The sequence below is a fragment of the Pseudochaenichthys georgianus genome, chromosome 4 (genome assembly GCF_902827115.2).
Source record: "Pseudochaenichthys georgianus chromosome 4, fPseGeo1.2, whole genome shotgun sequence".
NCBI classification, from domain to species: Eukaryota; Metazoa; Chordata; class Actinopteri; order Perciformes; family Channichthyidae; genus Pseudochaenichthys; species Pseudochaenichthys georgianus.
The window spans coordinates 21,969,463-21,983,661 of NC_047506.1; the positions used below are offsets into that span (position 1 = coordinate 21,969,463).

Sequence of the window (14,199 nt, forward strand, 5' to 3'; positions counted from 1 at the left end):
AAGAAAAATTGGAATCCACCCAAACATTTATTTGAAAGATTGTATTTGTTATTTCTTCCTTTTTAAAAGTATGTGTACTGATCATTCCGATTAAGAGCTCAAACCTCACACTTCAGTTTCAAAACATCAACAGCTGAGAGGAAATGTAACAATACCAGGAAGTGCAGCTTAAAGTTCAGCATTAGACAGTCTAGAGCCACTGTTGTCAATACATTATTGTAAGCCATAAACATACAGACAAGTCTGAAAGAAGTTTTAACTCTTTCAAATGTTTGTTTCCTTACTCCAATATAAACCTAATTTAATTTGTTAGATCTCCAAAATATAAGAAATCCTTCTGCTTTTTCCAAATAATGCAGTCTTCAATTAATTTGGTCATAATTTTTGGTCAGTCAAAACAATTATTTTAACTTGTTTATCTCTATATGCGTTTGGTGTATCTCTGTCAAATATAAATACTTTTTTCTTTCCCAGGGCCAACATGACTTTGTGAAAGGCGTGGTTCCACTGAGGATCTCTCACTCAGAGGCAGACCAACACGAGATAGAAAATGAATGTTTGGGCATGGCTGTGCTTGCCATCACCTACTACAACATGAACATGACCACAGATATGTCCTCGCCCACTGCTTCCCATGAAATCAGGTAAAACATTATCTTTGATAACGATTCCAAAATCAGCATGTATGTGGATTACACAATCATGTAAACGGCAAGCCATTGAGCTCTCGCAGGATGTTGTCATTTACAAAATTAATACAGGTCCTTGATTAAAAGTAAAGGGAGGAAGGAAGGTACCTGTATACAGTCACTTCCTGCTAATACCAAGGCACATGGTTTAATAAAAGTTGTCTTTTAATATTGAATATCTTAGCTTTGGTTTTGGTTTTTCATCTTAAGGAATCTTTCCTTTTGAGGTCAGAAAGAGAATTGTCCAAAGATCTTTTATATGTAATTAAATTACATTGATGGGATTTATATGGTTGCAACTTCATTTCTACTTGGAAAAACAGGTCCCACTGCAATACATTTAGTAAAAGTACAGGCTCAGAAACTCACCAGTGAAATTGTTTTAATGTCCCCATGGTGAACTCAGAGCTTGGTAAGACCAGGCATGGAATTAGTTGCAAAACATAATTTAGATCTTAAAATAGCATCCACATCAAAAAATTATATTGGCAGCCTTTTATGGCTCGTTTCATCTTGCCAATTTCTACCTGCTCGTTCCAACTGTCACCTCTCAGATAAGTGCTCTGTTCACATGCACATGTTGTTCCAAAAATCTGCTAGTTACAAACAAAAGTCTAAAGAAAAAGTTGAAAAAACATCAAGAACATAAAGGCACACAAAAACAGTTTTACTAACACAGGAAGTGAAATACCTGCTTATTGAGGTTCTGAGAAATCATATTTTAGTTTTCCTAATGTCCAAAACACTTTTAAGATAAGATGTACTTTATTGATCCCAGTTTGGGAAATGTTTGCGTTGCAGCAGCATAAAAAGACAAGGCATTGTACATTAGAGAAATTAAAAGACTAGAAATAAATAATTCAAAATGTAAACATCTCAAATAGAAATAAAATAGCATTAGAAAAAAGTAGAAAATATACATGTTGAAATACTAATTTACAGTATTTTTGCTTTTACAAAGCTTTGGAAGTTAAAGTTAAGTTATCTCTGTGTTCACCCCTCCAGCTACAAACGTTTCATCCCGGAGTCGCTGAACCTCAACATTAAGCGGCGCAACTTCCTGACACGCATCCGCATCAACAACGTCTTTAAGAAATTCCTCAATGAATTCAACCAGCGCACAATGAAGGACAGCAACATCACGCCGTACGACCTGAAGATCAAGTACCTGGCCACGCTGGAGGGTCTGACCAGCGGGCTGGGCAGCGAGCTGCAGGAGCCCATGTCCCTCAGTGTGACCCAGGAGGGAGATCTCCTCAATGGAGGGTACAATGGTAAGATTTCATGAAGATGATTTTATAGGTGCAAAATGCACTTTTTGATATCTTTTATACATAAACATGTGTCCCCGGTGTGCCAGGGAACTCACAAAGTGTCAGAGAATAAAACCTTCTCTCTTTTCCTCCGTACCCACCTCCCCAAAAAACGGGGGTACAACGGAGCTGATCCAGATTTGCGTTCGATATGACGCAATATTCGAAATGTGGGCTGGCTTTACACCCTTAGCCCTATCAGAAACGTCGCCATCAGAAACAATGCGCAACGTGTTTTGGATGTAATATGGTCTTTGTTTACATTAGCAAGCATTGCTAACACTCAGAGCTAACCTGTACTGAAGAGATTATTGTGTAAAAAAAGCAGGAAATAAAAAGAGAATCAGCGTTTCTCTAACAGGGCTGAAATAGAGGGATATGAGGGATGTCTAAAATGCATAATCTGTTTGGTATTTTGAGCAAAACACATCATAAATATGTTATTTGTATATATCTGATAGCCTAAAATTAGCATGATGGGAGATCTTTAACATAATTTAAAGCTCCTAGGCACCGTTCCAGATTTGTGGCGTGCAACAGCTCAGTGTAGGTTTTTACCTAGGAATTTTACTAGTACTATTACAGGAAATTATACACTGAACAAAAATATAAATGCAACACTTTTGTTTTTGCTCCCATTTTTCACGAGATGAACTCAAAGATCTAAAACATTTTCTATATACACGAAATAACCATTTCTCTCAAATATTGTTCACAAATCTGAAAAAATCTGTGATAGTGAGCACTTCTCCTTTGCCGAGATAATCCATCCCACCTCACAGGTGTGCCATATCAAGATGCTGATTAGACAGCATGATTATTGCACAGGTGTGCCTTAGGCTGGCCACAATAAAAGGCCACTCTGAAACGTGCAGTTTTGCTTTATTGGGGGGGTCAGTCAGTCAGTCAGTATCTGGTGTGAGGGTTAGGTTGGGGAAGAGCTCCGGAGGAGCCCTGCGTAGTGCACTGGCTCTCAGTAAATAGGTGTTTAAAAAAACATTAAAAACCTCCGTAAATCACAGATTTTTTCAGATTTGTGAACAATATTTGAGAGAAATGGTTATTTTGTGTATATAGAAAATGTTTTAGATCTTTGAGTTCACCTCATGAAAAATGGGAGCAAAAACAAAAGTGTTGCGTTTATATTTTTGTTCAGTGTAGATTGCTAAGAAAGGAAACTATTTGTTTACCAAGATTATCTCCGTCAGAGTTGAAGACACCGTATAATAACTATGGGGAGAGATTGATAGAATGATCAGGATTACTATTTAAAATATTAAGCATGATGAGAAATAATACAGTTACTACTACTGTGGGATATTCTTTGTGTGTATTGAACAGATTATATAACAACCCTAATCATTGCAAGCATATATGCTCAGAAACACAAACGCTAACTGTTCATCTGTGGAATGTTCTCATTATGGGAATCCTTGTACCTGTTTAGTTAGGAAGGGAATTGGCAGATAAAGACAGCATGGTCAAAACACTATTAAAAATGACCTTGGCCAGAATGTCAAAAACACTATTAAAAATGATACAGGCCGAATCTTCATTACAAATGATCTAAGTCGAAATGTCAAACAAATGTGATTGAGTACGGGGATTCAAGATGGTGGAAGGAATAATGGTGTCCTACATAATGGAGGAAGTCAAGATAAAAAAAAGAGAGCCTGAGACTCTCCTGGGGGGTATACTGCGAAGCAGGATTTTCGCTTAGCCGGCTAAATTCAGGGAAAACTCCGGCTTTCCGGTCATCTGAAGCTGGTTCTCTTTTTAGCAGGCTAGATCTCCATGGTAATATATGCTAAGCAGCTAACCTGGTCGAGACCAGGTTAGGTTGCAGGCTAAGAGCTCAACTCAGTGAAAGCACCGCCTGCTGACCAATCAGAGCTCAGTGTGCGGAGTTTAAAGCGATCAAGTCATATTACAGGAGAAAGGAAATACAGAAAAACTGCCGTCGCAGGAAAGACGGCCGGCAGAAATCACCGACTGTGTGAACGTGAACATTAATAGAATATCACCTCCATCTTCAGAGCAATCTGACTATTATAACATTAGCGTTAAGAAAGCTTACTTAAATATCGGCCACAACATAAGTAACCGGATCAGAGTACATTAAGGACAGTCCGCGGCATATCACTTCATAATGTATCATATATCTCCTTATCTGAGTCAGCTGAGCCGTATCTGGCCGTGCAACACTCACAGTGTCACATACTGTATGCAGAAGTATTATTTTAAGCAACACATAAGTTGACGAAACACTCGAGACAAATGTAATTGAAGTCAGATCGTGTTTTAGACGGGGCAGTGATATCATAAACCTGTTAATGTACGCATTCAAACACTTTTTCTTTTTCCAGCTGTATTCACCTTGCAGGTGCAGCTCTGTGGCTTTGATCCTGGATAAAGTGTTTAAGTCATGGATGTTTAAAGTTTAACTTCTTCATTTTTGACTAGTATTAAAGTTCACTTTTCATTCAGGAAGTATGACGCTGTGCTGTCAGTACGCTTCTCCATGTTTGTGATTGGTCGAATGCTCCAAATACCACCCCTTTCATGTGAACGCGCACCTAACTAGATAGGACACGGCTGGCTTGAGCGATCCACTTGATAACCAGCGTCGTAGTACAGTTTAGCGAGAGCGCGTATGTTTTGGATTAGGCCAACCGGCCAACTCAAACATACCCAGGTTAGGTTGAACCAGGTTCGTAGTATAGGCCCCTGGTGCCTAGTACCTGAGATCATCTGATACTCCACTAATTAAACTATAACTGGGATGTAAGCCACACACACACACACACACACACACACACACACACACACACACACACACACACACACACACACACACACACACACCCCCCAACACGTTCTCACTCCCATCCCGTCACATATTGACGGACGGTCAGGGCCCCTCCCCGTCGCTATATTACGTACAGGGTACCCCTTTCCCGTCATTTTCTACGGGCAGGGCGTCCCATAGACCTTCATTGCGGACAGCGGACCCCTTGACCGTCAGGTTTCTACGGGAAGGGCGTCCCATAGACCTTCATTGCGGACAGCGGAGCCCTTGACCGTCAGGCTTCTACGGGAAGGGCGTCCCATAGACCTTCATAATGCCTATTTTAAGGTTCATTTGGCCATTAAAATGCGTTTTGATGTCATTTTATAAGAGTAATGAGTTTTTATTTCTGATTATTTGTGCAGTACATGTACATGATGTTCAGTTTGCTAGTTATGACGAAGATTACTTCATGAATGTGTACACATTCATGGTTGCTAAGGTGGTTGCTATGGACGCTGCAACAGCTCCCAGACCACGTGATCAACAACAATGGCTGTCCTTCGTGTTATTCTCGGTGGAAAAATGCCTATTTTATGGTTCATTTGGCCATTAAAATGCGTTTTGATGTCATTGTATGCGAGTAATGAGTTTTTATTTCTGATTATTTGTGCAGTACATGTACATGATGTTTAGTTTGCTAGTTATGACGAAGATTACCTTACGTCTGTGAGGAAAATGCATGGGGCTCAGAGCCTCGTATTTTTTAAATCTTTTTTTCCTTCTAATTTGTTATTCTTTTCAAAATAACACACTGTTATTTACTCACCAATAACATACAATTATCCTTGCTTTTATTTATTGGTTTAATTCCATAATCTCGGTCTTTTTTGGCGTTCGTCAGGAACTGAATTTAAAAATAAAAATAACCGGAAACAGACGTGGGCATTTCGAGCGATTACCAAAGATTCTCAGCTACGCTGATTGGATGTTTTAGCCGCAATGCATGCTGGGATTTGGTGTTTATATTATATGAAATCCGGAAAACATTTGAAAAGACTAAAATAATACTCAATTCCGAGTGCTCTTGCTTTTCTCTTTGAAAGTCATCACATAACGGCATTGTAATACACGGTTCGGCTGCATTAAATATTACAGATCTGCCGTAGTTCTTTATTTATAGCGCCCTGATGATAAGACCTATGGAAAAACTGAAGAAATGCCGCCGAAACTGAATACTTGACGTGGATCATAAATATATCAACAATTAAAAAACTTCTCAATTTCTCTTCACACAATACGTCTCCTTGCAGTATCAACACTAATTCGGCTGACTTTTACATTTGATGTAATTCATAGATAGGTTATATTTACACCATAACGGTGCACAGCTGATAAAAAAGGACTGTAGTTTTTAAAGATATTACTGATTTGAATTGGATTGCATTTTGAATGTAAGAATGTAAATTCTGATTCTGAAATAGTATAGCAATATGCTGTAAAATTATGTGAAAGCATGAATAAAACTACACATCTTCAGATGTTGTACATAAGTGTCTGTGTGTACCTTGTGTGCCTAGTGGTTAAAGCACGTTATTGAATTATTGTTTTTATGTGTTATATTTGATTAAAAAAATATTAAGAGTACATATACTTTCATAGGGGGAAAGTAGAAGGTCTGTGATAGAAATATAGAATATAAAAAATCAAGAAGATACTATAAGTGATCTCTTCAATAAAACAGTTTAGTGCAGGATGTACAAAGATATTAATAGGAGGAGGTGCAAAACAGAAAAACGAATTAACCTTTATTTAAACATTAAATAACAGATTACGGTCTTCTTTTAAATAAGAAAAAAACGTTGGGGGTATCTATCTACAGATAAATACAAAGTACTTAACGTCTAATATATTGCTTTCCTGCAATGTTAACTATGTTGAAGCACTTATTTTAACTGATATTATACATATGGATTATACTCTTATGTATGTAGATGGAATAAGAAATGTGCAGAATATGACAGTTTAATGGTGGAGGTACACACATATTGATAGATGTCTTGTACTGCACTGTTGAGGGACCTGTGACCCAAGTTCTATTTCGTCCCTACTGACCGCCAGAGGCGGTGCTTTAGTACTGGATATGTCCATCGCGCGCATGCGCAGCTCGAGTACCAATAACAACAAAGTCACCTGTGACCCACGTGACACCGGCTATATCAGCCGGTATTGTCAGATGATCTGTTCCTTTTCATCTTCTCGCTGCGCGAGGGTACCGTGGCTACGTTTTCGTAGCCTACAGCGTTCAGGCTTGAACGTTTGATCGGAGGGATTTCTCTGCAAACAGCTGGCCGCGTGAAGCTTCGCGACTGACAGTCGGAGCTACGGGTCGTTAGACGCGTCCTCCAGGAGCTGCGCCGGCTGTGCAGAGCCTCGACAGACAGGTTTGTGTCAGCTTGTTGCTAGTGATGGCTGTGTTTCCACACCCGCTCCCAGCCAAGTTGTCCTGATTACCGTCTTATTGTTTGTGGCTTAGACTTTCTGGTGACGACAGTGTTCCCGCTTCCTCTCCCATAAAGTTGCCCTTATGCTCTTTTGAAAGTTCTGCTTGTGGCGTTGTGCCCGAGCTATCATTAGCATTTGAGTCCCAGCTTTGGCTGCGTCCCTCATTCGATTTAGTATGGAAAGCCAAGAGTGTCATACTTTAAACCCGTTTTTGTTTAGATGCAGAAAGTAAGGTAAGTACTTTCTATTTTCTAGAAGCTATTATCTGGTCTTAACATTTGTGTTCTGACTTGGTCGCTTGTTTGTTAGCAGCAGCCGCTTGGCTAACACCTTGCTGTTGAGCTTAACTATTAACAGGGCAGTGCTCCCGCTCCCTGTAGCATAGGGTTTGATTGCAGTAGCGCTAGTTCGTTGTATTACTGCTCCTAGTACTAGACTCCTAGCACTAGGATGATATGATACATGATGATATTTTCGGCCCAACTGTATACAGTTAAATCGACCGGACTTCTTTCTGAAGATGTGAGCGTCCTTAACAACGGTCAATAAGTGCTTGACAGCGGTCTGTCTGTTCGGTATTAACAACGTGTCACGTGTTCTGAATTGACCAATCAGAATCGAGTATTCAACTAAGCCATGTAATAAGCAGAGAACATCTTCACGGCGGGTGCTGTGTGCTCGGCATGTGCGGTTACTACTGTAACCAGACACGGTTCTATGCGGGCTGTTCTCTTTCTTAGAAGCTAATTATCTGGTCTTAACATTGTGTTCTGACTTGGTTGCTTGATTGTTAGCAGCAGCCGCTTGGCTAACACCTTGCATGTACGGTTAAGCTTCATTATTTAACTCAGCCGGTGAGGGCAGTGCTCTCGCTGCTGCTCCCGGTAAACGCATGGTATGGTTGCAGTAGCGCTATATCGTGGTATTTACTGCTCCTAGTACTAGACTCCTAGCACTAGGACGATATGCAGAGAACAATCTTCACTGTGTGTGCCGTGTGCTCTGCATGTATGGCCATTAAGGAGGATTTCATCCTCCCAATATTATATTGTCTAGTGGGCTGACACTTTTAGGCACCGGCCACAGTTACTATTGTAACTAAGGTCCTAAGCCGTAAGTACTGGCCATAATTACTACTGTAACTACGGTTCCAAGCTGTGTAAGTACTGGCCATAGTTAATACTGTAACTACGGTTCTAAACCATGTAAGTTCTGGCCATAGTTACTACTGTAACTACGGTTCCAAGCCGTGCAAGTACTGGCCAGAGTTACGACTGTAACGACGGTGCTAAGCCGTGTAAGTACTGGCCATAGTTACTACTGTAACTACGGTTAGATGCCGTGTGAGCCCTGGCCATGGTTACTGCTGTAACTACGGCTCTGTGCTATTCTATTCTTTAGAAGCTAGTTATCTGGTCTTAAACATGTGTGTTATTTGACTTGATCTCGCTTGATCGTTAGCAGCAGCCGCTCGGCTAACGTCTTGCGTATACTGTTAGCTTCTTTATTTTACCCAGCTAGGTGAAGGCAGTGCTCTCGCTCCCGCTCCCTCTACCGGTAATGCGGATGTAGCTACATCCCTTTTTCTGTTCGGCGAGTAGTAGCACCGCTCTACTCTTCCCGTTCAGCAGGTAGCCGGTGAAGGCTGTGTTCCCGCTCCCGGTTACACTGCATCTGGCGTTCGACTCTAACTTAACCAGTGAAGGCAGTTCTCGCCCCCACTCCTGGTAGACGCCAAACGGCCTTGTTTTTCCGTTAAGCAGGTAGCCGGTGAAGGCTGTGTTCCCGCACCCGCTCCCGGTTACACTGCATCTGGCATTCGTCTCTAACTCAACCAGTGAAGGCAGTTCTCGCCCCCGCTCCTGGTAGACGCCAAACCGCCTTGTTTTTTCTGTTAAGCCGGTAGCTGGTGAAGGCTGTGTTCCCGCACCCGCTCCCGGTTACGCTGCATCTGGCATTCGTCTCTAACTCGACCAGTGAAGGCAGTGTTCTCGCCCCCGCTCCTGGTAGACGCGGAACTGCCTTGGTTTTCTGTTAAGCAGGTAGCTGGTGAAGGCTGTGTTCCCGCACCCGCTCCCGGTTACGCTGCATCTGGCATTCGTCTCTAACTCAACCAGTGAAGGCAGTGTTCTCGCCCCCGCTCCTGGTAGACGCTAAACTGCCTTGTTTATTCTGTTAAGCAGGTAGCTGGTGAAGGCTGCGTTCCCGCACCCGCTCCCGGTTACGCTGCATCTGGCATTCGTCTTAATTTAACCAGTGAAGGCAGTGTTTTCGCCCCCGCTCTTGGTAAACTGCCTTATTTAATAATCCAGCTAGGTGAAGGCAGTGATCCCGCTCCCGCTTCCTCTGCCGTAACGTGGGTGTAATTACATCCCTCTTTCTGTTCGGCGAGTAGCAGCAACGCTCTACTCTTTCCATTAAGCAGGTAGCTGGTGAAGGCGTATTCCCGCACCCGCTCCCGGCTACGCTGCATCTGGCTACCTACAGAATGGTTCATTCATGTAGCGCCTGTAGGGTTTCTCTTGAGCCCAAGGACGGCCACGACCGCTGCCCCTCCTGCCTCGGCCGCTTCTGGCGGTCAGTGGGGACGAAATTCGAGCATCTGAGGGAGGTTCTCACGGTAAACGCCTGCATGAGCTGTAGCTGCATGCCTCGGGTGCTCAGAGTGGCTCGAATCACTGAGGTGGAACGTCTGGCAGCAGCCAACAGACACCTCTCCTTGTCACGTACTCCTCCAGATCAATTCGGCCGTTCCCGGCGACTTGAGGGAGCGATGGCTTTGTGTGCTCCCCCCAATAGAAGGACTAGAAATAGGCTGTCCTCTAAAGTGGATCGGCTAGCTGCCGATAGGGGCATGATGAAGTCGCCTCTTGGCCCTATCAGCCTGGGCCCGGTGTAGGGGCTGCTAACCCCCCCCCCCCTCCTTCGGTGGGCGCCCCTCCTTCGGTTGGCGCCCCTCCTTCGGCTGACGCACCTCCTCCGGTTGACGGAGAGTCCTCCGTCGCGTACCAGTCGAGCCAGGGGAGCTGTTTAGATCAGCTGCCCTCGGAGGCACTGGAGTGTGCCGCCCAAGCTAGGCAGACCAGGCAGCAGCACTCGGGTCCTCGCAGACCTGTGCCCACTCCCAGCAGGCCCAGGGGCCGCTCTAGCAGCCGCACTCAGCCGCTGGATTACAGGGGTGGTCTGCAGAGGTCTTAGCGGCCCACTCAACGGCCAGTGGTCTGCCCAGCAGAGTGCGCGCCAGGTCAACGTGCTAGAGCTTCGGGCCGTGCAGCTTGCACTCACGCACTTTCTACCCCAACTGGGGGGCAAGAATGTGCGTGTTCCTTGGGGACAGCATGTACATTGTTGCTTAGACAACAGTCCCTTCTAGATAGTGGACGTTCTCACTCCACTCTGAATTTATGTGGCTGCGATTCTGCCCGACATGTTCGGGTCGACGGCGCCACGGCGGGGTGCCACAGGTCGGTGTCCCTCTTTATGAGAGGGGCTTTACGGCAGCGTCCCCCTTGCACCCCGAGGGCTCCGGCTTGGGACCTGCCCTTGCTGCCGGATGCCCTATCACCTCCTCCCTTCGAGCCCCTGGCCCAGGTGGGGCTTAGGTGGCTGCCCACCAAGACAGCATTTCTGCTTGCCATAGCCTCAGGGAAGTGAGTCGGGGAGTTGCATGTCCTCTCCATAAACAATACATGCCCGAGGTGGGACTCTCATGCGTTGCCCTTTGGGCAAATGTGGCATTCCCGCCCGGGGTCCTTCCACAAACTCACTTCAATCAGCCTGCCCAGCTGGCACGCTTTGACATTCAGGAGTACGGCACATCGAAGTTGCTGTGCCCGGGGGGTGCCCAAAGGGCGTATATCAAGGCTACTGCCTGTATACGGCAGGAGGAGCAACTCTTGAGTTTGCCCTGGCGGCACTAAAGGAGGTTAGGCCCTCTAACCAGTGGCTTCCCCACTGGGTTGTCGATACCATCTCACAGGCTTACGGGGCCAGTGGCCGCCCCCTGCCACCAGGCTGAGATGCCACTCTACAAGGAGCATCTCAACATATTGGGCTGCCCTGAGAGGGGTGCCCCTGGAGACCACCTGCGCCGCGGCGTCGTGGGCGTCTTCTGGCACATTCTCCAGTTGTCATCAGGTCAATGTCGCCACTCCCCATTCTTTGGGCGTGGTCCTTTTGCCGAGCTCCACTGCTTCCAGTGGTGAGCAAGGGCTTGGATTCTTCATGACATTGTTGGTATAGGTCATCCAGTGCTAAAGCACCGCCTCTGGCGGTCAGTAGGGACGAAATAGAACGATAGTTACGGCTGTAACTACGGTTCTATGAGTCCCGGATGACCGCCAGAGTTCCCTGTCACTCAGAATTCTTGTGTGCTCGCGAGAAGATTCTGGGAACAGATCCTCTGACAATACCGGCTGATATAGCCGGTGTCACGTGGGTCACAGGTGACTTTGTTGTTATTGGTACTCGAGCTGCGCATGCGCGCGATGGACATATCCAGTGCTAAAGCACCGCCTCTGGCGGTCATCCGGGACTCATAGAACCGTAGTTACAGCCGTAACTATCGTTTTTCATTCATTTCATAACTACACCGTAAGTTGTGTAAATGATATGTCAATACACCTTTAAAATCTTGAAAGGGATGTGCAAAATAGCCATAATATATAGTCTTTAATTAACTATTAGTACTAGAGAATAACGAGTAATTAATATACTTTATTACTCGTTTCCATTAATGTCAATTGCAGATACATGTTTAGTCTTCTCAAGCACAAGTATCAAATATCTCTCCTGATTGTTGGCACTTGACAATCACCTTATCTGAATTTTACTCAGGTGTAACTAAAGTCTGATTTAAGGGTTGTTTATATTTCACATCATTAATCAGAATCTGCAAAGTAACTCAAATAAATGCAGTGGAGTAATAATACCAGGTTAACCTCTGAATTGTAGTGGAGTAGAATTACAAAGTATCAATGAGCTTTCATATGGGTATATTAATGCTATATATTGATGCTGCGCATTATGGACAGCGATTTTTATCCATTTATTAATTATATGTTTTACATTTGATAACACCAATGTGTTTAATACTGGCAACTTCTAATTGTGGGAAAACGAAAAAGTTCAGTAGAGACGTCCCATAGAACATTTTGCGAAACACAATAGTGTAGTGTGTAGTTCTGGGGGGGCGTTCGATTCCAGTTTTGGATAGTCTGGCGTGGTTTCGTTCCATTTCACACAGCTGTTTGACGCTGTAACCTTGGCGCACTGCCACTCCAACATCCAATCCCAGACCTAGAAGAGTAATCACGGGGACTGTAGTCCTCAACGATAGCTGGGGATTCTGGGTAGTGTAGTGTCTTCGGCCATCCTAAACTCAAACATTTTGACAATCGCAATGATGCTCGAACTGTCCCTTATAGGCCTACGTCTGTTTCCGGTTATTTTTATTTTGAAATTCAGTTCCTGACGAACACCAAAAAAGACCGAGATTATGGAATTAAACCAATAAATAAAAGCAAGGATAATTGTATGTTATTGGTGAGTAAATAACAGTGTGTTATTTTGAAAAGAATAACAAATTAGAAGGAAAAAAAGATTTTAAAAATACGAGGTTCTGAGCCCCATGCATTTTCCTCACAGACGTAAGGTAATAATAAAGGTAATCTTCGTCATAACTAGCAAACTAAACATCATGTACATGTACTGCACAACTAATCAGAAATAAAAACTCATTACTCGCATACAATGACATCAAAACGCATTTTAACGGCCAAATTAACCTTAAAATAGGCATTTTTCCACCGAGAATAACACGAAGGACAGCCATTGTTGTTGATCACGTGGTCTGGGAGCTGTTGCAGCGTCCATAGCAACCACCTTAGCAACCATGAATGTGTACACATTCATGAAGTAATATTCGTCATAACTAGCAAACTAAACATCATGTACATGTACTGCACAAATAATCCGAAATAAAAACTCATTACTCGCATAAAATGAGATCAAAACGCATTTTAATGGCCAAATGAACCTTAAAATAGGCATTATGAAGGTCCATGGGACGCCCTGCCCGTAGAAGCCTGACGGGCAAGGGGTCCGCTGTGTCCGCAATGAAGGTCTATGGGACGCCCTGCCCGTAGAAAATGACGGGAAAGGGGTACCCTGTACAATATGTCAATATGTGACGGGATGAGAGTGAGAACGTGTTGCGCGCGCACACGCGCGCGCACACACACTATAGAAGGTGAAAACAACTGATAAGAGATGTGTATACAAAGAAGCGTGAACATTGTAAAGGTAGTCACTCCATGGACCGACTCGTGTTTACTGTAATTTGTTGAATCTTCAGTTAACTCTATTCTATTGGAACTATTTTGACTCTGTTGATTTTGTGAAAGTTAAATAAGTGTTAACATAGTGTTGTGAAGATCTCGAAGACATCCGGCCCAACTTCAGAGGTTTCTCCACGACACAACCAAAACAACTATAATTTGTTTGTTGTTATAATCCTATTGTGGTTAGCCAGGTGTTTACATGCAGAGGTGTCTTGCCCACAGTTCTATAAAAAAGAATAACAACATGTTTGAACTTTTTGACATCCAAATATACCTAAGACATTGTGTGTGTATTTTCAAATAGTGACGAATCAAAAGTGAAAGAAACAAGATGTTTACATGCCCCATTAAGCCACAGTACACCATAGCCTGGATTATGCTAACCAATGTGTAACGTTTTCAAGCACTGAGGCAAAGCTCGATGGCTTAAGCAACCTACTTATGATCAGTCTATTTCAATGTAAACAAATATTTAACAATAAGACATTCCCATGGCTTCAATAGTCTCTGCATAAGCACTGTAAGAACAATATTCAGAAGCCAATTAGCTAATCAAATGCATT

At 43.6% G+C, this 14,199-nt stretch overlaps 1 protein-coding gene across 2 annotated transcripts in view; it reads left to right on the plus strand.

Annotated features, from left to right (window-relative positions):
- Positions 1–14,199, plus strand: part of jak1 (Janus kinase 1) — a 52,627-nt gene that overhangs the window by 16,360 nt on the left and 22,068 nt on the right. For both annotated transcript variants that reach the window (XM_071202919.1, XM_034081049.2), the window contains 2 exons: positions 475–644; positions 1,695–1,963. In XM_071202919.1, coding sequence (XP_071059020.1) covers positions 475–644; positions 1,695–1,963 — 439 coding nt within the window. The remainder of the gene's footprint in view (positions 1–474; positions 645–1,694; positions 1,964–14,199) is intronic.